Source organism: Suillus discolor (assembly GCF_016758755.1).
Source record: "Suillus discolor strain FC423 chromosome Unknown F5147scaffold_124, whole genome shotgun sequence".
Lineage (NCBI taxonomy): Eukaryota > Fungi > Basidiomycota > Agaricomycetes > Boletales > Suillaceae > Suillus > Suillus discolor.
This window is the reverse complement of record NW_024541371.1, coordinates 47,566-68,425: the sequence shown is the minus strand read 5'-3', so window position 1 is coordinate 68,425 and position 20,860 is coordinate 47,566. Positions and strand designations below refer to the sequence as shown.

At 47.0% G+C, this 20,860-nt stretch overlaps 8 protein-coding genes across 8 annotated transcripts; 5 read left to right on the top strand and 3 right to left on the bottom strand.

Moving 5' to 3' along the window:
- Positions 1 to 1,956: 1,956 nt before the first annotated feature.
- On the top strand, positions 1,957 to 2,975 carry F5147DRAFT_658767 (uncharacterized protein; the record flags this gene model as incomplete). Its single annotated transcript, XM_041434492.1, has 2 exons — positions 1,957 to 2,609; positions 2,741 to 2,975. 2 exons carry the CDS (start codon positions 1,957 to 1,959, stop codon positions 2,973 to 2,975), a joined length of 888 nt encoding a protein of 295 aa, XP_041285468.1.
- Positions 2,976 to 3,407: 432 nt separating this feature from the next.
- Positions 3,408 to 5,233, bottom strand: F5147DRAFT_781078 (uncharacterized protein; the record flags this gene model as incomplete). Its single annotated transcript, XM_041442566.1, has 4 exons — positions 3,408 to 4,103; positions 4,166 to 4,453; positions 4,508 to 4,527; positions 4,624 to 5,233. 4 exons carry the CDS (start codon positions 5,231 to 5,233, stop codon positions 3,408 to 3,410), a joined length of 1,614 nt encoding a protein of 537 aa, XP_041285467.1.
- Positions 5,234 to 6,218: 985 nt separating this feature from the next.
- On the top strand, positions 6,219 to 8,438 carry F5147DRAFT_781077 (uncharacterized protein; the record flags this gene model as incomplete). The annotated part of the gene is made up of 12 exons (XM_041442565.1): positions 6,219 to 6,237; positions 6,285 to 6,323; positions 6,377 to 6,475; positions 6,533 to 6,595; positions 6,646 to 6,720; positions 6,774 to 6,919; positions 6,976 to 7,149; positions 7,211 to 7,636; positions 7,683 to 7,832; positions 7,884 to 8,078; positions 8,131 to 8,300; positions 8,354 to 8,438. The coding sequence occupies 12 exons, from the start codon at positions 6,219 to 6,221 to the stop codon at positions 8,436 to 8,438; spliced, it is 1,641 nt and encodes a 546-aa protein (XP_041285466.1).
- Positions 8,439 to 10,479: 2,041 nt separating this feature from the next.
- F5147DRAFT_727110 (uncharacterized protein) lies at positions 10,480 to 11,989 on the bottom strand. Its single transcript, XM_041439232.1, has 5 exons — positions 11,645 to 11,989; positions 11,471 to 11,596; positions 11,272 to 11,414; positions 11,128 to 11,221; positions 10,480 to 11,070 (listed from the first exon to the last, which is right to left on the bottom strand). Exons 1-5 carry the CDS (start codon positions 11,862 to 11,864, stop codon positions 10,832 to 10,834), a joined length of 822 nt encoding a protein of 273 aa, XP_041285465.1. The 5' UTR covers positions 11,865 to 11,989; the 3' UTR covers positions 10,480 to 10,831.
- An 890-nt stretch (positions 11,990 to 12,879) lies between these two features.
- F5147DRAFT_54872 (uncharacterized protein) lies at positions 12,880 to 14,449 on the top strand. Its single transcript, XM_041430367.1, has 6 exons — positions 12,880 to 13,168; positions 13,297 to 13,476; positions 13,527 to 13,655; positions 13,713 to 13,849; positions 13,900 to 13,984; positions 14,037 to 14,449. Exons 1-6 carry the CDS (start codon positions 13,048 to 13,050, stop codon positions 14,264 to 14,266), a joined length of 882 nt encoding a protein of 293 aa, XP_041285464.1. The 5' UTR covers positions 12,880 to 13,047; the 3' UTR covers positions 14,267 to 14,449.
- A 1,635-nt stretch (positions 14,450 to 16,084) lies between these two features.
- F5147DRAFT_727096 (Isy1-like splicing factor) lies at positions 16,085 to 17,458 on the top strand. Its single transcript, XM_041439231.1, has 5 exons — positions 16,085 to 16,161; positions 16,222 to 16,414; positions 16,475 to 16,646; positions 16,704 to 16,894; positions 16,945 to 17,458. The coding sequence occupies exons 1-5, from the start codon at positions 16,159 to 16,161 to the stop codon at positions 17,370 to 17,372; spliced, it is 987 nt and encodes a 328-aa protein (XP_041285463.1). The 5' UTR covers positions 16,085 to 16,158; the 3' UTR covers positions 17,373 to 17,458.
- Positions 17,459 to 18,542: 1,084 nt separating this feature from the next.
- Positions 18,543 to 19,922, top strand: F5147DRAFT_727094 (uncharacterized protein). The gene is made up of 2 exons (XM_041439230.1): positions 18,543 to 18,795; positions 18,851 to 19,922. The coding sequence occupies exons 1-2, from the start codon at positions 18,695 to 18,697 to the stop codon at positions 19,824 to 19,826; spliced, it is 1,077 nt and encodes a 358-aa protein (XP_041285462.1). The 5' UTR covers positions 18,543 to 18,694; the 3' UTR covers positions 19,827 to 19,922.
- A 172-nt stretch (positions 19,923 to 20,094) lies between these two features.
- Positions 20,095 to 20,779, bottom strand: F5147DRAFT_658761 (uncharacterized protein; the record flags this gene model as incomplete). The annotated part of the gene is made up of 2 exons (XM_041434491.1): positions 20,095 to 20,195; positions 20,248 to 20,779. The coding sequence occupies 2 exons, from the start codon at positions 20,777 to 20,779 to the stop codon at positions 20,095 to 20,097; spliced, it is 633 nt and encodes a 210-aa protein (XP_041285461.1).
- Positions 20,780 to 20,860: the final 81 nt, after the last annotated feature.

The window sequence follows — 20,860 nt, the reverse complement described above, 5'->3', positions numbered from 1 at the left end:
TTTGAATCATGACTGTCCCCAGTCATCTACCTATGCAAACCAAAGCTAAGCTAAACTAAGAAAACTAACCTGGGGGTCCTCAAACACCTTTTGTTTCCTTGACGCGTATGCCAGGTAAACTGCGCCAGTGAGCGAGGGTCAGGCAATGCAATAAAACGATAATCTCCAGACTTTGCTTTGAGTACTGGAGGAGCAGCGACGATAAAGTGATAAAAAACGCGATGATGGTTGCATGGGTGACGATGGGGAGTAGACGGATAGAAAGAGGCGAACGAGGGCTTCGAAATGAGTATAGGGTCGACTAGGATTGGTCAAGAACTGAGCAAGATATGAAAAGAATAGTGGAAAGGGGAGGGAAACATGAGAATGGCGGATTGCGGAGGAACGCGCGAACGTATCGGGAAGCGGATCGGACGGATGGAAAGCGGCGGCGAATGCGGTCAGAATGAGTATAGGGTCGATAGGTGCGCGATCAAAGGGTGAGGAGATATAGATAAAATGGTGGAAAAGGTGCGATAAAGTGGGGGGCGACGGAAAACGCGAATGGTGGGCGAACGACGGAGCGGATCTGGGAGGCGATGGGCGCGAATGAACGCCATGAATGAGGGCTTCAAAACGGGTATAGGGTCGAGGGGGTTCTGATGCGAAATGGGCTGGTGAAAGTGCGAAAAAGTGCGGAGGTGCAAGAGGGAGGAGGAGGAAGGGGTATGGTGCAGGGCAACAAGGGCTGGTCCTATCAAGAAGCAGATTGGGGCAATGGACAGAGCCACTGAAGGATGGTAAATGGCCAAAAGAGCTAAAAGAGACAGGCCTTTGAGCACCCAGAAAACCCTTATCTCCCCTCAACTTCTCAAAAACACCAAAAACTAAATAACTCCACAACTACTGCTCCAAATTCGATGAGCCAGGGCTCAAAATGACCGGACGGACGTGGGGAATACGACCCTAAGTTTGCGAGAGATCCGCTCGAAAAACGCGTGAGAAAAACGCTTATTAATGCGCTGGGGAGGAGGACAAGATGCTGAAAACTTGGGAATATGGGAGAAGCTGATAAGGAATGACTGTGGTAGGATAATAGGCGAATTTGGGGGATGATTGGAGAGCTGGAAGAGCCTAGAAACACAAGAAACCCTCGCGGTGGGCTCCAGTTGAAGGTTCAACGATACAGCGAGGCACAAACAATGCTCCTGACTGTATCTATAAATGTTGTAAGGTCGCGCGTTGCCTAGTCTGCTATACTTGAGACGACAAGTGCGTTCGACCCTAAAGGGGAAGCAAGTGCAGCAAGGATCTAGAGGTATGCGCTGAAAGCGCTACTGGTTGGCCAATGTGAAGCGCGGGAAAGCGTGTGTGTGTATACAGATATGAGAGAGAGTAAGAGTGAGTTTGCTTAAGTGATGATATGATGTAAGACAAGAGAAGAGAGATGCGAGGGTGTAAACAAATAGATTTCTACTATGTTCTGCTAGGTAAATAGTGGGTAGTAACCAGTAAGTCCTCTGTCGTTCTGGTGGGAGAGTAAGTCAGTGTATGTACTGCTGGCGCTTAAGTATGGCGCCTAAGCGCTGTCATGCGGAGCCGAAGCGCTACCGAGTAAGGTATGTAAAGATATATGTAAGTAAGGGTCCATGATAAAAATAAAGATGGAATGATCAGCAAATGTGAGAAATGGAAATATACGCACTAGGGAACTTGGTGGACAGTGGATGGATGCTTCCGGATGGCTGGCGCTATAGGGCGCTCAAGCGCGGGAAAGCGCGCGCGCATATACATCGTGAAGCGCGGGAAAGGTACGCGCGCATGGCGCGCGTTGCGCGGGAAAGCTGCGCCTCATATAGAGATAGCTGCAGGTAGCACACAGAGTGATGCTACAAGTTCGTGCCATGTACTCCCCAGTGAAAACTGCCATATTGCACAATGAGAGGCATGAGTCTCTACATCGGCCTAGGTCTCGGGATGCTGCTAAGAGAATGTAAGCGAGTCATCGAGTATGAGGCGGACAACGCTACCCCCAACACCCCCTCTTACCTTGGCACCTCTATTTTGGGTATCAAGACCCTCGACCTCGTTATAGAGGCAATAAACACAGCCAGAGGTGGGGTCACCGGCATGGTCAAGGCGAAGGAGGGACAACATGCTGCCATTACTGAGGCTGGTGGAGAAGAACATGGTACCGATACTGCCGCTCAGACTATTTCGACCAGGGAAGAGGAAGTGGATGACGAGAAACAAAGGGAGGAAGATGAGATGAGAAGGAAGGTTGAAGAGGAACTTCGCGAGACAGAGGAACAGAAGAAGAAAATGGTGATGCTGCAGGAGGACATGAGAAAGCTGGAGGAGAGAAAGCGAAAGCTGGAGGAGGAGAACCAGAAGCTGTTGAAACTGGTGGAAGTGGCAAATGAAAAGGACAGTGAGGGTAAGGAGCCGGAGAAGGCTGAGGAGGAGGAGGAGGAGGAGGAGGAGGAGGAGGAGGAGGAGGAGGAGGAGGAGGTAGTGCAGAAAGGGAAGAAAAGAGGAAAGTCTGGGGGATCTGGAAGACCATCCAAAAAGCCTACCACTGACTATTCATCGATCCAGCAGAGCCAGACAGCCGTCCAAAAAGGCCATGCGTAAGTGACATAGCATAGCACATTGTATTGTTGCTGTTTTCATTCGTAAATCTAGTGGATATTACTAGGCAAAGTAATATACATTATAAGGTGGCCAGTATATAGTTGACATGGCCACTCAAGATCCTTAGACCTCATCTACAAGCAGGAGGCTGGCTGAACTGGCCAGTACTTGCTCTACATGACCGGCCAGCACCTTTATACATGCCAGTACCTGCCCTATACCCCCAGCCGGGACTCTTATACTGTGCTGGCCAGTACTTGCACTACATGACCGGCCAGCACCTTTATACATGCCAGTACCTGCCCTCTACCCCCGGCCGGGGCTCTTATACTGCTCAGTATAAGAGCCCCGGCCGGGGGTAGAGGGCAGGTACTGGCATGTATAAAGGTGCTGGCCGGTGTAGGGATTCATTTCTGGCTGGGCTTGCAGAGACTGTTTTTACCTTAGTGTTATGTTTGCACTTTTGTAGCTTACATAATCAAGTTATCTTTTCACCAGTTACCAGTATGAGTCTGAGTACTCAGCAAGTTTTCATGATATTTCCTCTTCTCTGAGCCTTGAGCCTGGTCCAGAAACCCTTTAGGGTCGAATAGCAGCTAGGTTCTGCAAGACCCAACATTGTTCAGACTCGCCATCTGAATTGTTGTACCTTCACCGGACCACTAGTGAAGGTCCAGAACCCAGAACCGCTTTCCGGTCCGGTTCTGGCTGGTGAGGGAACCATGGACCGAACCACAGAGAACCGGACCAAAAGTCCGGTTCGAACCGTGGTTCTGGACCGGACCGTGGCAGCACTAATCAGAAAGCCAAGCGAGGAGATGCTTGACGAGCCCTTGGTATAGTTGATGCAGAATATCAGGAGTTATGGATTCAAATATATTGACAAAGGGTAGTCCCTCCCAGAATGGGTGGACAATAGGCTTAATGCCAGCATCTGCGCATGCATGCACAAAGGCCAATCCACCTTGGTCAAGAGCGCAGAGGGCATCAAGTACTGCACCAAGGTCTCGTGGTTGCCAATTTGCGACACCAGTTGCTAGACCAAGCTCATCGGAGGGAACATCGCAATTTGGACATTGAGTTGTCTTGACTCCGGTAGCTAAAACTTGCTCTGGGTAGTCTCCTGCAAAACATGCAAACAAAGGATGGCCTCGACGCATTATTCCATCACCACTTCGCATATTAATGCCATTGATGCCGGCAGCTGTGAGTGGTGCAAGTACACGTCCCACACAAGCATGATATAAATTGGCAAGCATCTGTCGGCGAGCAGCTTTGTTGGTAATGTGTTCAAGGCGAGTAGTTGGAAGGTATGCAAGGAGGACATGTGCCTGGCATGACGGTTTCTGACGAATATCCTTTGGGATGTTTCCAATAGTCATGTAGACGGGGTATGCTGTCTTGTTGCAAAACATTGTAACTTGAGTCTTGTCTGATGAAATGATGATGGGAATTATTGTAGCACCAGGGCGCTCGTGATCTAAGTGTTTCTAGGAAGAATACAATATTAATATTAGTACATTGAAGCTCACAAAAGGTAGAAAACACCGACCTGACTATTCCACCACCATTTTCCAGTATGCATCTCATGATATAAACGAATCGTCTCATCTTCGTCGGCATAATGGCGTTCAGGTGCAAAGACCAGAAAGTCAGCAAAACTTGGATCACTGAAAAGAGCCTTGATGCATTCAATGATATCACGATAGTAGACATCAAACGCTTCATTAGCAACGACAATCTGATCATGTTTGAATTTCGGACGGCCTGGAAGTTCATCGTCGATGATCTTGTTCAGTTCCCATGTATTCTTGAAGGAAAGACCAATCTTTTCGCTAAGCTGGAAGTGCTACAATTAGATTGATCCTAGTGTTCGAGTAAAGCACGGACTTACACCTTCAATAGAAACAAGTTCTGAGAACGCAGTTGAGCTTGAACCTCATAATTTTGCCCATCGAGCCATCTCCCAATCAAGCTTCGAGGCGAATGGGGCATAAATATTATCTGCACTCGAGCCATTAAGCTGTGCATGGTAGGTTATATTGCTTGGCTGCTTGATGGCTGAGTCGATGGGCTGTCCAGCTCGTTGATCAGGGTAATGGACAATTATAGGTACTTGTTCGTGTTCAAGAAGTCGCCGCTGCGCCATATGAAAAGCATCTTGGCCTTGATCTGCGGTAGGTGGGTGTAAGGCATCATTGTGCGCAGGTGCTGGCACTACAGGAGGTTCCCATTTGTCATGATTGTTAGTGTCATGATGCTCCGCAGAATGACTTGAGGGTGCTGGTGCTGCAGGAGGCTCCCATTCGTCGTGATCATTGATGTCAATATCTGAGTCATCTTCATCCATAGGTGCTTGACCAACATCCCCCTCGTCATCTGACCCTGGCCATGCAAACTCATCCTCAGCGTATGTTCCAAAAAAATCACCTCCAAAATGCAGCGGATGATTTGGATCAGGTGCGTCTATATCTACATCATTTGCTGGGTCTGGAGCGAATCGCCGTGAGGAAAGGTAGAGGGTACGACAGGCAGGATTGGTGGTTTTTGCAAGATGCTGACTATAACCGGTGATTGATGCAAGCTTTTTATCGCAGGAAGGACATGTTATTTCGGGCATGTTCTGCGTAGATTCAATAAAAAATGAACACTGAACGCCTGAAAATCACTTACAACTTGTCAGTCAACAGTAAGGACAAATAAAGTGTGCGAGTCTGACAGTCAGAGCAAAAAAGTGGTGTCAGCAGCATGTAAGAGGCTGTGAGGCTCTGCTGAAGTAAGAAATATTGGGTAAAGTGATGACGGTATTCCACATGCTCGGAGATTGGTAAATTCAAGTCTTGCAGTGACGGAACCAGATATCAGACTCGTTAAGCACATCAGATAAATGACTTTTGCGAAGCACAGTAGCTGAACACGACAAACATAGAGGGTAGTAATGGAGAGGAGAATGCTTCTTGATAGTTCGTAAACAGGGGAATGCCAAAAGTTCCCAGCCGATGGGGCCGTTACTAGGGAAGAACACTAGTTGAAGATGCTAAACATAGAGGGTGGTAATGGAGAGGAAAATGCTTCTTGATAGTCCGTAAACGGAGGAAATGGCTTTCACCAAGTGCCATAGTGGAACATAGAGGGTGGTAATGGGGAGGAAAATGCTTCTTGATAGTCCATAAACGAAGGAAATGGCTTTCGCCAAGTGCCATAGTGGAACATAGAGGGTGGTAATGGAGAGGAAAATGCTTCTTGATAGTCCGTAAACGGAGGAAACGACTTGCATCCGATTAGCGTGCCACCAATAAGAAAGTTCCCGATTGACAGGACCGTTACTAAGAAGAGAATGGTGTGCGCACTAGGACTACTTTGTAAAGCTGTGTTTTAAGTTTCTGAACATAAACTCACCAAATAGCAAACTAAGCCAGACAAGGAAAGGGTCAACCCTGGCTCAGCGCTCAGTATAATAAGCGGACTGTTTCAAATTAAATGCCTGACCCCAACTTAAATAAAAACACTCACTCACCTTTTTGAAGTGGTCTTTCTCCAGCAGAAAGGCATTCTCACGTTCGTTTTTCAGACTTTTTACTCCTTCCGACCTTAATTTCCCTTCAATGGACTTGCATCCACGGCGTAAGAAATTTTTCATGACAACAAAGTTAAAACTCACTTGGTTCAAGTACGACGCAAGGCAAAAGATCAGGCTCTAGACAATCCAGGTAAGCACATTGTCACCATACAAATTCATACTCACAATGATACTTTGTGGCAGTTTGGGGACCACTCCGCCAAAACAAACGGGCACGCAAGCACGAACGCTCACCCACTGATGATATTGCACCTATTCCAAAACGGGTCAAGTCAGTCAAAAGTAAGTCGCGATTAGTAGTAGCTCACCTGTAGTGATGACCTGCCATGATGGATGCAGGTGGTGGAACGAAAGCAAGGGCGCCAGAACCTCCCCTCAGAACTGGAAAAAGCAAAAGCTGCAGTAAGTATCAGTGCCCACACAAAAGCCAAACTTGCTCACAGAAAGATTAGAGCGGCCGCCACCTCTCGCATCAGACTCTGAGGACAACGTGGAGGTTAGCCAACCTCAGCGGTTAAAGAGGAGGGGTCAGCATTGCGTGTTGCCACATGACACTCTTACTAATGGTTGAAAGTTATAGCTCGTGTCAGTGTTGAACCATCAGATATTGATTCGGACACTGCTAGCAAGCAGAGTGTCTCTGATAGAGCTTCCAGCTCCGAAATTGAAATGTCAGACTCAGGATCAGAGCCAGTCGAGAGCATCGCAAAAGCTCTGTTTGAAGAGGTGAGTCACTTCACACTGCATTCAATAAGCTTAAGTAATCTGCATGAACTTTCAAGGTTCCTGCAATTGTCAATACGCAGGCAGACCGCCAGAAAAAGCCTGCAAAGAGTAAGTCTGGCAGACCTCGGAAGACCAGATATACTCTGTCCCGGTCACCAACACCTCCACCACCTGTATGGGGCTCACAATACAGGCCTTGGAGTGCGAAAGAAAAGAAATATACTGCCGAAGTAAGAATATATTTTGTTCCTTTGTATTCTGAGTCTACTGAAACCAAAATTCGCTCAATAGATCCCCATGTGGGACTCTCCAATGACGAGGTCATCCTTTGGACCGCAGCCTCTCAAACACAGTAGCAAGAGCAATATGCCCTCCTCCGCAGTACAAGTCAAGGAAGATGAGGAAGACCTTTCCATCCTCGAAATCAAACCTGAGCCCGATGTGCCCCCACATGCTGACGCGATGGCTGATCTTGTCTACACGAAGACTGGGTCAGTGCGACTTACGGACCAGAACACGGAGCTTCGCAAGGTGATCCATCATGGTATCCTCGAGGTCAAGGCATACATTGCCTTCAAGCACGGGTACCCTGAAATTCTGGCCAAGAACTCATATGCGCGGGAAATCTTACTTCAGGCTGCGAAGCACCACAAGACAGCGCCAATTGAGAAACGGATGTATGTTGATGATGAGTATTTGTCGGCACTCGCCAATCTAGTAAGTAATCTGTCTTACTTTGATTTAATATTGACACCTGCTATAGATTGATGCTCGTGCGAGCCTCTTCCGCACTGAAATCAAGGACGTCGCCTATAAATATGCCCCAGGCTACTTTCGACTCGGCCGTGACTGCAATGCTATCGTTGACCGTCTCCTTGTGGGTCATTCCTACATTTTTCCGCAGACATTTGATGTTAGTTTTTTTGCACAAGAATTTGACATCCCACTGACACCTCGCATCAAGGCTGAGGGTCTTCCTTCTCCAAAACGACAGAAGCCATATCAAGGGCAGCCCATAGTCGACACTCTATACGAGACATTCTTCAAAAACACGAAGTCAGTTGGTTTGCAGTTTGCTCAGCACTTTCTTGACATTGCGGAGAACAAAACTGGTCGACCAGAAATCCCTATCCCCATGTTGGCCATGGTCAGCACAGCTGTAAGTTTGTGTTCGCACTCATCTGTTCATTGACTCACTTCTTTGTTGTTAGATCCATGCTGTTCTCGTTGCAAAGAAGAACAAGGCAGGTGAAGATTTCAAGTTCACTGGTAACCAATTCTGTGATATCTATACATACCACGTGGCATTGTTGGAGAGAATCCGAAGGACAGCTCCTGTCAAGTTTCACAAAATGATGGCCGATATTTACGAGGAGGTCCAGTAAGTCCACATCCAATTTGGTATACACGTTGCTGACTTACTGTTGCTTACAGGCATTTACGTCGTGACACAATTGGAGTCTATGACAAAGATACCGATCTAGCATTCTTGGACCTTGAGGGAATGGATGACAAGTAGAATACCTCACTGACGCTGTGCCATATTTTGCAGGACATAGGATTTAATCTTTGATACCCCACTGCTCACTATATCTCACCACTCGCTATGTTTTCTCGTGCTTGTTTTGCTCATATGAGTCGTACATTACTGCATCAGCCTGATACCCGATTTTAATGATATTAATTTTTTCATGTACTCGAAGTGTGAAAGTCTTCCTATTAGTGTTTCCTAGGGCGCGTAAAGGCTTTCCTAGGTGTCTACTAGGACACGTCAAATTGTTTTTAAATGACAGCAAGGTATGGCTAATTGTTCTAAACAGCAGCAAGGTATGGCTAATTAAAAATCAGCAATAAAGTCTGGCTAGGATGTCTAGCCCATCTAATATGTCTAATATGTATTAGTTGCACGAAAAAAGATCTAATCCGAACAGCTTTATCTAAGTTTACATGGGAGGGTTTTCCTGATGCAATATCCAACATGGCATGGGAGTCTGACCAAGACCCAGTGACCGATGAACATAATAGAGAAAACAGCCGTGGCGAGCAATCACTCTAACCACTAAAACACTGCCGTGTTGTCCATGTAATGACAAGTTCTGAGGCGACCAGCATGATGATCATGCTGAACAAACCACGAGGGGATAAGTCTGCCCTCATAAATACTCGGAATGTCCAAATGGATTGCCCAGTGACTGACGCGGCGAATGAGTCCGCCACAGAAACTTCATCGCAAATAGTAGGTAACATTTGGTAGTTTGTGAGTAACCGCCACGTCATAGCTGGGTCATGCATGAATGAAAATTCAAACATGGCGTCATAGTTGCCAGCATCTCTTGCAGTCATCAAGTGCAGTTTAGTTTCGCCAATCTACAATGGAAGGATGAATCGCGATGGCCGGAGGTTAGGTACTGAAGTCTCTATACCGTGTTGTCGAAGCGCCACTGGTGGACATGTCATAAGTATTTGCCACGGGTCTGACTCCGAGCAGGATAGCAGCACGTCAGTGAATCATGATGATGTTTGAGATTCCTCAGAGCACCACATCAGCTATGTGTTTGATATTAGCAAGTCATTTACAAGTTATGTGATAATCTCGTTCTATGGCAAACCCAGGTGGGTCAAACGAACCCCCTGAGGAACAGGAAAGAAATCCCGTAGTAAACCTAGAACATCTTGCGCACTCACATTGTCCGTCGTCATTGTTTCTTCCATGCACCCCATGCCAGGAGCCACATGGTGCGATTCGGATACTGAGTACTGAGGATTCATGACCGCCAACAGAATAAATACTTAAGGTGTAAGTTTGTTGGCAACCTCAAGCCAAGTCAAACAGTCAAACAATCTGTTTATGTAATAATTAACGATTTTCAAGGTTACTTCTTTACGTAATTATTACGTTGGAAATGCTGGGCGTGTGTTTGATTTGTCTAGACATTTGCCACATCTGCAGTCAGAATTCGTGATTTCAGTTATAGTATATTTCGATGAGCTGACGAGGCACTTCTATATGTAGTACCCGAGTTAAGGCATCAGTAGCATCGTCAGCCAATTTAACATCGTTCAAACGTTCATCGGTGCCAAGTATTACTCTATTACGTAAGCAAGGCGAGGCCGGAGGTTCGCACCTCTGGTTGCATCTGCTACGACGACTGTCCACCCCAAGTCCACCCTACCTTCCTATTATCCCTGTTTCATCGCACGGCGGCACGATTCAGCGCCTCGCCGTCATCCATAAATAACGAATACAAACATATCTTTTGCGCCCTGACTCGGAAGGGGTAAATTAGGCAGGATACCGTGACAGCGAGGCGGCCCCTCCCGTCCCCGCAGCTGACCTTCTCCTCTTAGGCTGAAACCCCATCGAGGTCGGGAAGTGACAGCCATTCGCAGGGGAGACTACATCGAAGTGCGACTTGAACACGGCGTGTTGTTCAGCTCGCCGCGAATGCAGGTGCCCTGCATGCTCCTGCATGTGTATATTTCCTTTGCGAGCCGTGTAATATTTACGCAAGTAGGTTCCCATCCGGCTTTGCAAAATGATTAAGGCCGTATTCCATCCATCACATCGTGATCTACTCGAGAACCACCATTGGGTGAGAATTTGTTGAGAGCACCAGGGTAGCAGGCAATGGCGCACATCAATTATTGATCAGCGACGACTAGTGTGTTTAGTAGCTTTGGGAAACAGAATGATCCGGGAGCAAGTGTCTAGGAAGCGTTTCTGCTGCATCATTCTTGTCCTTTGGCCTAGATATCCAAGCTTTTCTGACGTTCTGGATCACATAAATCTATATCCTGCTCGTTTCATAAACTCTCAATGCGACAGTTCTTCCAAAGTACCAATAACCGCCATCCTCCCATGGTATTCCTGAACAAGAGGGGTGAGCAAGCAGGCAAGCAGTGTGATCCTCTTCATGCATCACGATGTGGTTTGGGGAGGTCAATCGTATCTTCGAAGCGAATAACCTCGGATTCATCGATGTGAATAGCGTGTTCGGTAGACCAATCCATAATTTTCTCGAATTTCCTGCATTGATGACGGGTGTTGAAGTTAGCATGAGGGTATTCACGTCCCTGCACCCAGTGCCATGTCATCATCGTCGTGTCGGCATTGCACATAATATTCTGCCTTAACATTTCGATGCAGTGATCTGGACCGTAACGATATACTGTAAGCAATATTGCCTTAAGGCAGAAATAATATTCACCAATATGCAGACGGATTACGTCCGGAGGGAATTGGAATGAACGATCTGTAGACGCCGAGTAATGCTCAAACCAGGAGGCTTCGCGGATCAAGTTCTATACAAGTGAGCCAAGAATGAATAAATTGTCGGTGTAGTATAGCTCACCACACAATGCAATTGGTGGATGACTTCCATAGAGGCCATGTACCCCCCACCAACTTTGTCCGGATATCTGACTTTCGAGCGCAATTCTGTCAAAGTTGTGCCTGCTTTGAGCATCTCCTCACGGGTCATTCGAGTTGGTCCCACTGAGTTTCATGGAGGTGGACAATTGATAATTAGCATAACAGGACCAACAACGTACCATCACGAGTTATCCTATTCCAAGTGGCGTCAATTTCTGGGGAAGGGGGGCCACGATAGATAGAAGGAAACTCGAAGGATCCGTTTACCCTTAGAGTGACGGGCTCAACAGCAACACTTGCTGGAGCTGTGATAGATCAATAACTATACTGTTCGATGTGATCTGTCCGCTTACAGTATATACTGGGAATGTCGTTGAGCAGCTCAGTCGAAGGTGTACGCATCCATAGCGCAAAAGAGAGAATCGATGTGCAAATAAGTACGCCATGGGACAACCACAGGCGACGAGTACGTGACTTGGGACGAGATTTCGTACCGAACCTTTCTGCACCACCAGATAGGTTCTCGTCGTCGACAAAATCAATAGGAGAATACTGCGAAAAATATTTGATCATGGCCTTTGAGTAAAGTGATTCCGTTTGTTAGTGAATACGAGGGAGCAGGCTCAGCAGGGGCAGAGTCGCGATCTGGGTGCAAGAGCCATTAAATTGTGTGGAATGCTACACCTATAATGGCGTGCATTGTGGGGATGTCGATTATTAATCATGATGCATGAATCGATTGATCACGGATCTGTATCACCAACCAGTTATATCTCTCCAGCATCTGCGCCAGCAGAAAGAGTACCAGATAACGTTGACGTGTCTGTATCATGACAACGTCATGATGTGTCTAATCGACGGCTTGCCTCATTAGACAGACTGGTCACGAGTCTAGTCATGATACAGTTTGTGCCAACCGGCATGCATACAAATAAAAGTGGTGCAAACAGGTCCTTTCGAAGTTAGCCTGCCTAAGTACTCTAGTGACGTGGCAGCTATTTGAAACAACATGGCTCATCGTTATCATTACATAAAGATTATGTAACACTGAAATTAGACTAGTACTAGTTGGTTTTCTAGCTAGCTTAGAACTAACTAAGCTAAGTGAGTCCACGCGTGCATTAGGCGACCACGAGCTTCAATATATTGCAACCTCTTCCCACTTCGTAGACACTCGCAGCCTTGAAATCTCTCGTCTCAAATACTATGCACTAGTCTCAGTCTTTTGCACCTACCCACCGCTCCCGGATCATCGCACAGATAAATGCTCAAGTCTTAGTTTTCAACACCTTGATAGTGACCGACAACTTGAATGGATCGGACCGTACCATATAGCATCTGTCCGACGCATAACGCATTGGTAACCACTTCCTCAGTATCACAGATGCGGCAAGCTGATGGGTCTTTGCAACGCTGCTGAGTGTCGACGTAATATCCAAGCCCCGAAATTTTGAAGGTAATTAGAATTGCTATTCTCCGGATCATGACATATCGATTTATTTGACCTACAGGCGGAAAGCTGCAGGGTCCATTTGTAACCAATTTGTGTACCCGCAAGACAAATAGATATGCCAGCAAGACCACAGGAGATCATGCTGTCTTAGGAATCTCAAAAGTGCTGCTCCCACGACCTAACTACGAAAATTTCAAGGCTGGGGTAGTCTGAAGCGCAATAAGAGGAAAGGGGGTAATGGGTCGCCATGTCATGAAACGTGGCTTCGAGACCTGAGAGCTGAGAAAGGGTCTGGGAGATTAGATGACGTACTCCATTTGCTCTCTTAGTGCAATGATCCAGAAAGATTGTACCAGATCCTTGGCGCCCACTCAAACCTCACGAGATTCGCCGAGCACTGTCACAGCTTCTGGGATAAATAGAAGTAAGCATTTCTTCGCAGGCACTTAATCGTCCAAGCTGTCTGGTTCACACTTGACCCATCCACTACAGATTCAGATTTTATTTCGCGACTCATGAATAAGGAATACTACTCTCAGTACTCTCATTTAGATGGAATCGACGATGACAATACCAAGCTCCTTGATAGTGGTATAACAATTAGTCTTCCACCAAAATCACGCTTCCTTCGCCTGTGGCCCTGGCTAAGCCATGGTGTACTGATGTCCATAACTCTGTGGTTCTTCATACAATGGGCACGGTCACCTTCGATAGATGACGTAGTTCTATATTGTACGTGGATGACTAGAGTCGGCGCACAAGACCTTACTTACCCATCACAGCTCCAGCAAACGAGGCAATTGAATCCATCGGCATCATAAAATTCAACGGAAGTTTCAATGCTCCTTCCATATATCGTGGCACTCCATCCCCAGAGCTCGACGCCACTTGGGATAGGATATCTCTTGATGGTTGTGTCCTATGCTTCACTTACATCATAGACATCTACTGACTATGATATTTCCCAGTGCGCCCACTCCGTATGACACATGAGCAACTGCTCAGAATGGGGGAGAAACCTTCTCCCTCCATGGCTAGGTATCCGGACGAATACGGTGGAGGTTACGTAGCAACTGTAGAAGTCATTCATCAGCTCCATTGCTTAGTCAGTTGTAAAACACAGAGGCTGGTCGATCTTTGCTCAAATTCCTGTAGGACATGCTACGCAAAGCCAGCTGGGGTAACGAGTCCTTTCAGCATGGGGGCATACATAAACACGACACCTCTCGTACCCATCTCGGTGAGTATATTGTTTCTTGCTCTGCCTACAACCTGCTCATGTCGCACCATAGACCACTGCATTGAGATGCTCAGGCAGTTCACTATGTGTAGTGGTGATGTTACCATGATAACTCATGATTGGATCGAGGGAAGGACAACTCCATTCGCTGATTTCAATGTTCCTCACAAATGTAGAAACTTTGAGAAGATCTTAGATTGGGTCGACGAGCATCGTGTTTGGATCCCTAAAGGCAAGTTGGTCCGCTTGGAGGGTAACGTGGACCTGCCCTCGCTCCCTTGATCGCATTCTTGTTGTATTCTCTCCATATGAAACATTCTCTCCCTATGATGGTGGATGTAGTCACAGAAGTGTTTGATATTCAATTTGATTTCTATCCCAGGGTACCTACTATGTTCATGGCGGGCCGCAGTGTAGGCATTATCAAGCAATTTGTAATCCATCTTGACTACTCATCTTGCCGCTGTTTTGTTTTCACAAGCTGTCTACCCCTCGTTTGGGCGCCGGGCACACTTCTCGTAGTAAGATAGCGCTCACAGATATAAGCGTCAAACTCTGCGTGAAAATTATTCCATACTGAATGATGTCAACCGGAAATAGTGACCACGTATCAACGGAGGTGCGGCTAGAAAATGCATAGTTGTGCGGTCATCAATCAACGGTGAATGGTATGAACCTCATTGCTTTGGGACATCGATTTTCGATTTTCGACTTTAGCTTGAAGTGCCGAATCTAGATGACTAACGCACCAACGACATGACAATTCTAACAAGCTCCCAAATTTTGCAAAATATTTGGGAAGACATCCGTCGGCAATAGTTTTAAGCAAGTAGCCTCTAATTTGTTTAATGGAACAACGTGCTTGTTAACGCAATGCAAATTTGTCTCGTACTCCATTGTACCCAGTCCCATGTTATCATCGTCACGTCAGCATTACAGCCTGATCATTCCGATGCAGTGATATGAAGCGCTGCGTGACAGTAGCATATCACAAGTACAAGGTACCACCTGGTCCTCAAGTCAGAAAGACTATTTACCAAGATGCACACGGACTACTTCGGGGTGCCCTAGAATGAAAGATATGTGGGCTTACAATGCTCCAACAACTAAAAGGTTTTCCGAAGCAAGTTCTACACATGTGTGAGCCAAGAACGAACGGAGTGTATGACTTGCCAGATAATGTATTTGGTAAGCGGATCCCAAAGAGACCACGAAACCTCCACCAATTTGGTCCGGATACCTGATTTTCGAATGCAAATATGTTATGCATGTTATGAGCATCTACTCACGGTCGTTCGAGTTGGTCTTGATAGTATAGGGTTTCAAACAATGACCGAGTAGTGCGTGATCGGACAAAACGGAACGCAATTCTGAATTTCTGGGGAAGGAGGGCCGCGCGCGGCGGTAGACAGAACAGCGGTCGAGCGCCATTGAACCTCACAATCATGGACTCCATAGCACCACTTGCTTAGAATTGTGATAGATCATTAAAACCATTCATTAGCTGTTGAAATGAAGGTCTGTTCACCTGCAGTATACAGGAATGTCGTCGTGCAAGGGAGCCGAACGCGTGCGTAGTATCCATGGCATGGCATGAAAAAGAGCATCGACACGCAAACAAGTGCACCATCGCTCAACCAAGTCCATAGGCAGAGGATGCACGACGACTTTGAACGAAATTTTGTAGCGTCTGGACTCTGTACCAAACCTTTCTGAGTCACCAAATGGTTTCCCATCATCGCCATAAGTTTTATGTCCGGGGGAGTACTGCGTGGAATATTTGAGCATGACACTTATGGAATGCAACTCCGTTCAAGAACGCGAGGGTCCGAGAATAGTACAAGCACTGGTGACTTCAACTGTAGGGCAATTTCTAAGACGCCACACAGTGACAAAATGGAATATCACCATGTCACTACTAGTGTCCCACCTAGCAATCATAATCAGCTGAACCTCGTTCAATTAATTCTGAAAGACTTAGAGCTACTTACCAATTATATTCAAGCCCACACACATCGTGGTATGAACTGCTAGTCGAAGTCCTTAGTCCAGGTCAGGACTTCCAGAAAGTTTCCTTTAACAGACTTACCGGCATTTTCCGGACAACCACTATCCCCAGACCTTGACACGGACTCTGTGACTTGTCTGCATAGACCGTACTTTCTGATCTAATCATGGTATGTACTTGAAGATGTGACTATTCTATATGTTCCACTCATCGTCGTTTTTATAACTAGGCCCGCAATGAAGAGAAGGCACAGTCAATGTTATACCGTTTCCGCGAGGCTCAAGCAGCTGAGCTTGGCCTCGGGACGCGTGCAGATCGTCGTCCGAAGATGGCGAGCGCCTGCAAGAGTCTAAGGGAGTGCGAGCGGTGGAGAGGTGAAATTTTAAGAGAGCTAAGCCGAAAAGTGTCCAAGATTCAGGATGGCGCGTCACTCCGCAGGAGATTCAAAATTCGAATGAGCTGACATGAATATTTGTTAACAGCTGGTTTGACCGACTATGAAGTCCGAGACGTGAATGACGAAATCAACAAATTGATGCGCGAGAAGCGCCATTGGGAAAACCAGATCATTGCACTGGGAGGTGCTAACTATCGCCGTAATGTAGCCATGTTGGATGACGATGGGAAGGAAGTGCCTGGGACAAAAGGATACAAGTACGTCCTTTTGAGTTTTAGCTTGCCCTATGAAGTTGTCACTGATAAAAATGTTAGGTACTTTGGCCGCGCGAAAGATCTCCCAGGCGTGCGCGAACTCTTTCAGAGCAAAAAGAAAGAGGAAGAGGAGGAAAGTGAAGCGCTTTCATTTTACAAGAAGTTCACGAATCAAGGCCCCGCATACTTTGGAGACCTGGATGAAGCAGATGGAAAGTTATTGGAATATGAGCGTCAAGCAGAAGAAACAGGTACGTCATGTCCATGAGTGTAGACAGTTTCATTCTCTTACGTGCATCAGAATGGAGAGACGAATATACGAACGTCCGGGAAATCCTCGACCTCCCTCTTGATGACCCAATACCTGAAATCCCTCGTGGATCATTGGCAAGCTCATCACCACTCCCACAAAATGGGCTCTCCCCACCTCAACATCTATCAAATACTAAACGCAAAGCTCAGGAGGAAGATGTCGAGATGGACACGGCAAATTCGGAGGCAGAAAAACGGCTTCGCAAAGCCGAATCAGACAACACAGCGAAGGCAGGTGTCTCCTCATATGGAGGCGCAGACTCAATACGCGCGCACGCGACTACAGCCGCTGCTTACCTGGGCTTTTTGTCGCCAGAAGACCTGATGCCACCGACACTTCCGACTAGAGAGGAAATGGAGGGCGTGCTATTAGCCCTCAGGAAACAAGCACTGGTGGAGGAATATTTTGGCGAGTAGTTATAGTGTCCTTGTACGAATTCTGTTGTATTATGAGTGGTTCTACTCAGGTCACCGTTCTGAAGACTCTTCCTGCGTACATTCTATGATAAGGCTGACACGATGAGATTTGGTGCGAAACCAAAGGCTTACGCGCATAACTGGCTCTGGGTAAGTGGCTGGTTTCTCATAATTGCCCTGCGCACATCATCAACACGGTGAGATTTAATGCGCAAAACAGGGCTTACCACGGCATCGCCACGCTTGCAGATATTGTATGTCGATGTGATGAGGTTTGATGCGAAATAAAGCTCACCGGTACTAGGTACCTCAGCTTTGACAGCTAGCCGTCAAGTTGAGGAGAAGTCCTACGGGTCTAATATCAAGGACCTCTCAATTCGCTGATGTTGAGTCAGAAAAATACGATGACGAAGCGAGCGGAGACTGCACGCGTAGTCACGATAGAGTTCAGACAAGCGATACAGAACGAGTCTAAGTGCCTCCACAGCGTCAAGAGACCTTATTTTGGGACGTACATCGCCGCCATTGGAATTGCTGTCTGCGTGGCTAGTGTACCATTTGCAACGAAAGTAAAGAGGTCTCGACCGCCCACTTTCAACATGATCATCTGCCTCGCTATGTGCGCACTGACAATGACAGTTAATACGAGCATTGGTAAGTCCTCCCTTCCTAGTCGTTCATTAGCGCAAATTATAGAGTTTCATTTTTTCAATCATGACAACATGAAATCTTGTCCAACTTGGTAGTCACTGGATCGTACCAAGTCGATACAAGCTTATCTATCAATAAGTTCCAGTTCTTGCGGAGGGCGGGGCTACTTGATGCATGCCGGCGTATGAAAGAAGGGAATTTGAACATTGCGCGTATCGTGTAAGGTGCTAGTCATATCATATGATCGTGGTTGGAGCTTGTTACGGACCTCATTTTTTTTGTAAAGGCAACTAGTTATAACGGCGGTTGGATTTAGGATTTGAATCATCAAGGAATCATAGCTGGATCATCGCCATAATGTTCGTCGACAGCCAATTCCGTGAGTTTCCGTAGTTCTGGCGCGCTTGCCGGACAGTAGAGAATAGTAGAGAATGTGGAGTCGAATGAATTTAAATATATCAAACCCGCAAAGTACGCTTGCGACGCACGTGAATGGATTATTGGCGAAATTCATGTACTGTACGTTAACAGACTCCGCTTGAAGTTGCTGGGGGCACCTGATCCCAGACTTAGACAATATTTGACATGGCTCGAGGGCTGGGAGTCTGCAGCCAAATCAGTTTTGCGAGTCCTGAATCGAACTTTAGTTTGGGTCCTATCTTCAAAGCCGCATGGATGTCACACAACAACAAGCGCAGGACATCGTTACCCAAACCGAAGGCGACGATGCCGTGATCGAGCAGTTTCACGAGATCTGCAATAAGAGATTTAGGTATGATGTATCAATCACACGTTTGAAAGGATTATCGCTACATGCAATGCTCCAGTTACACTTCGTGTATCAGGTTTTACAAGATCGATATCGTGCTCCGCAATGCATCATACCTTCTTGCTACTGCTCCCAAGACACCCGGCTCTGCACCGGTCTCCGAGTCGGTGATGCAGCCACTCTCCCTTGGCACAATCCGCGATCTCCTTTCAGAAATCTCCAATAATACCAAAATGCCTGTACCAGAACCTAGAAGCTTCGATGATTCCCTCGCACGTTATCCATTCCATTATCTCCTCCTCCGCCTGCCCTCACCAAACGCCCAGTCCCTCTCATCGCTACGATCGAGCGGAGCTCTCACTCCGCTCCAAGACACTCTTCTGGACCTTAAGTTAGGAACCTTCCTTCATTCCATGCACTCACTCCAAAACGATTGGTTCGGTATCCCAGGAACCCAGCCAGATGAGGAACTGTGCTATAGCTGGCAGGATACATTCATGCTGCTCCTTGATGGGCTGCTATGCGAGCTTGAAAGCTCTGGAGAGATGCAAAAGACGTTGGTGGAGGACATAAGACGATATCTATCTCGCGCCATTGGGTCATTTCTATTTGAAGACGCAGAAGTGCCTACATTTGTCTGGCTAACAGGTTCGGCGGACGATGTGTATGTCCAAGTTTCGGAGCCTTGTGGGCCGAACCAGGAAGCTAGAGTTGACATTGCATATGTGCTGCCGACATTTGATCGGGTGGTGTGGGGAGACCCGATGTTGGAGGCGTTTTTTATGCCGCCAGAGCCAAGCAAAGCGTTAGAAGAAGGGTATCTGGAAGGAGGGGGCGGAACGTTGATCGTTTTCCCGAGGCAGAGAACGAAGAGGATGTGGTACACGCTGTTCTTAGCTCTAGTTGTACTGGTAGAAGTTAGGAGAGATAAGGAAAAGGGGGAAGGGGACAACAAAGCGCATGAAAAGCTCCATTGGGCAAGGGAGATCCTCCCGAGATGCGTTGAGGTGTTGAAGGATGCACCCTGTCACTAGAATGATACAAGTACCAAAGTCCTGTAACTCTAGAGTTCAGCTATATATCTGAAGCAAAAATATAGACGTCATACCTCCCGATAGGTATATCATGACGAAGCATTAGCAGAGGCCATTTCAACATCTACTAGTACTGCGGCTGGGGAAGCAACTGGTGTCGGAGCATCGTTTCCCGTGAGTTCACCTTCTACAATATCTTCCTCATCACTACTTTGTCCTTCTCCAAGTTCTCCATTTTCGGGAGTCACTGTCATTTCTTTTTCGTTGGTCATCTCAACGTCCTCATGTCCCATAGTACGTGGATCCCATTCAAGCTCTTCTGGCTCCTCCACCTCCACTTCGACGCGCTGCTTCCACTCAAACTTATCTCTAAGCATCATCACAGCCCTGACAGCGCGCTCCACACGATGATCATGCGCACCCCGTATCTCTTCACATTCATGCAGCACATCCTCGTGTGTCACCCGACCATTGGTGGTAGGGGAATGGCTGGTCTGAACGCTATTCGTGGCAATGGCGCCACGGGTGGCCATACACTCCGCCAGACGTCGAACTGTAGCGTTTTCCATATTTAATACATCTGTCGTCTGCTGATTGCGCAAGAGAGGGATGAGGTCATTGTCGAGCTGATGATCCGTCATTCCGATGCTAGGATGCAGAGCGATGTTCTCGTACACGCCGGAGCCGAGCCGAGCTTGCGCCTGGCTTATTTGGGACTGCGCCTGAGGCGACGATAGGGATTGGGAGAAACTATGTGTTTGGGAGAGAATGACATTGTATTTAGAGAGGATGTCTGGCCAAGCGGGCATGGCGTTTTGTCCGCCGACCTCGATTGTACGCTGGAGCGTCTGGATAGACTCAATAATTTGGTTAGCCTTGAATTTTAAGAGTTCAAGTTGAGCGATTGGAAGGGACTTTGTATCGAAAGCAAACTGAGGGTTATTCGTAGTCATGATGGATTGATTCCAAAGAAGGGAATTTTAGAAGCGTAGTAGTTCACGAAGCTCTTGCACAATAAGACCAAATAGTCTTCA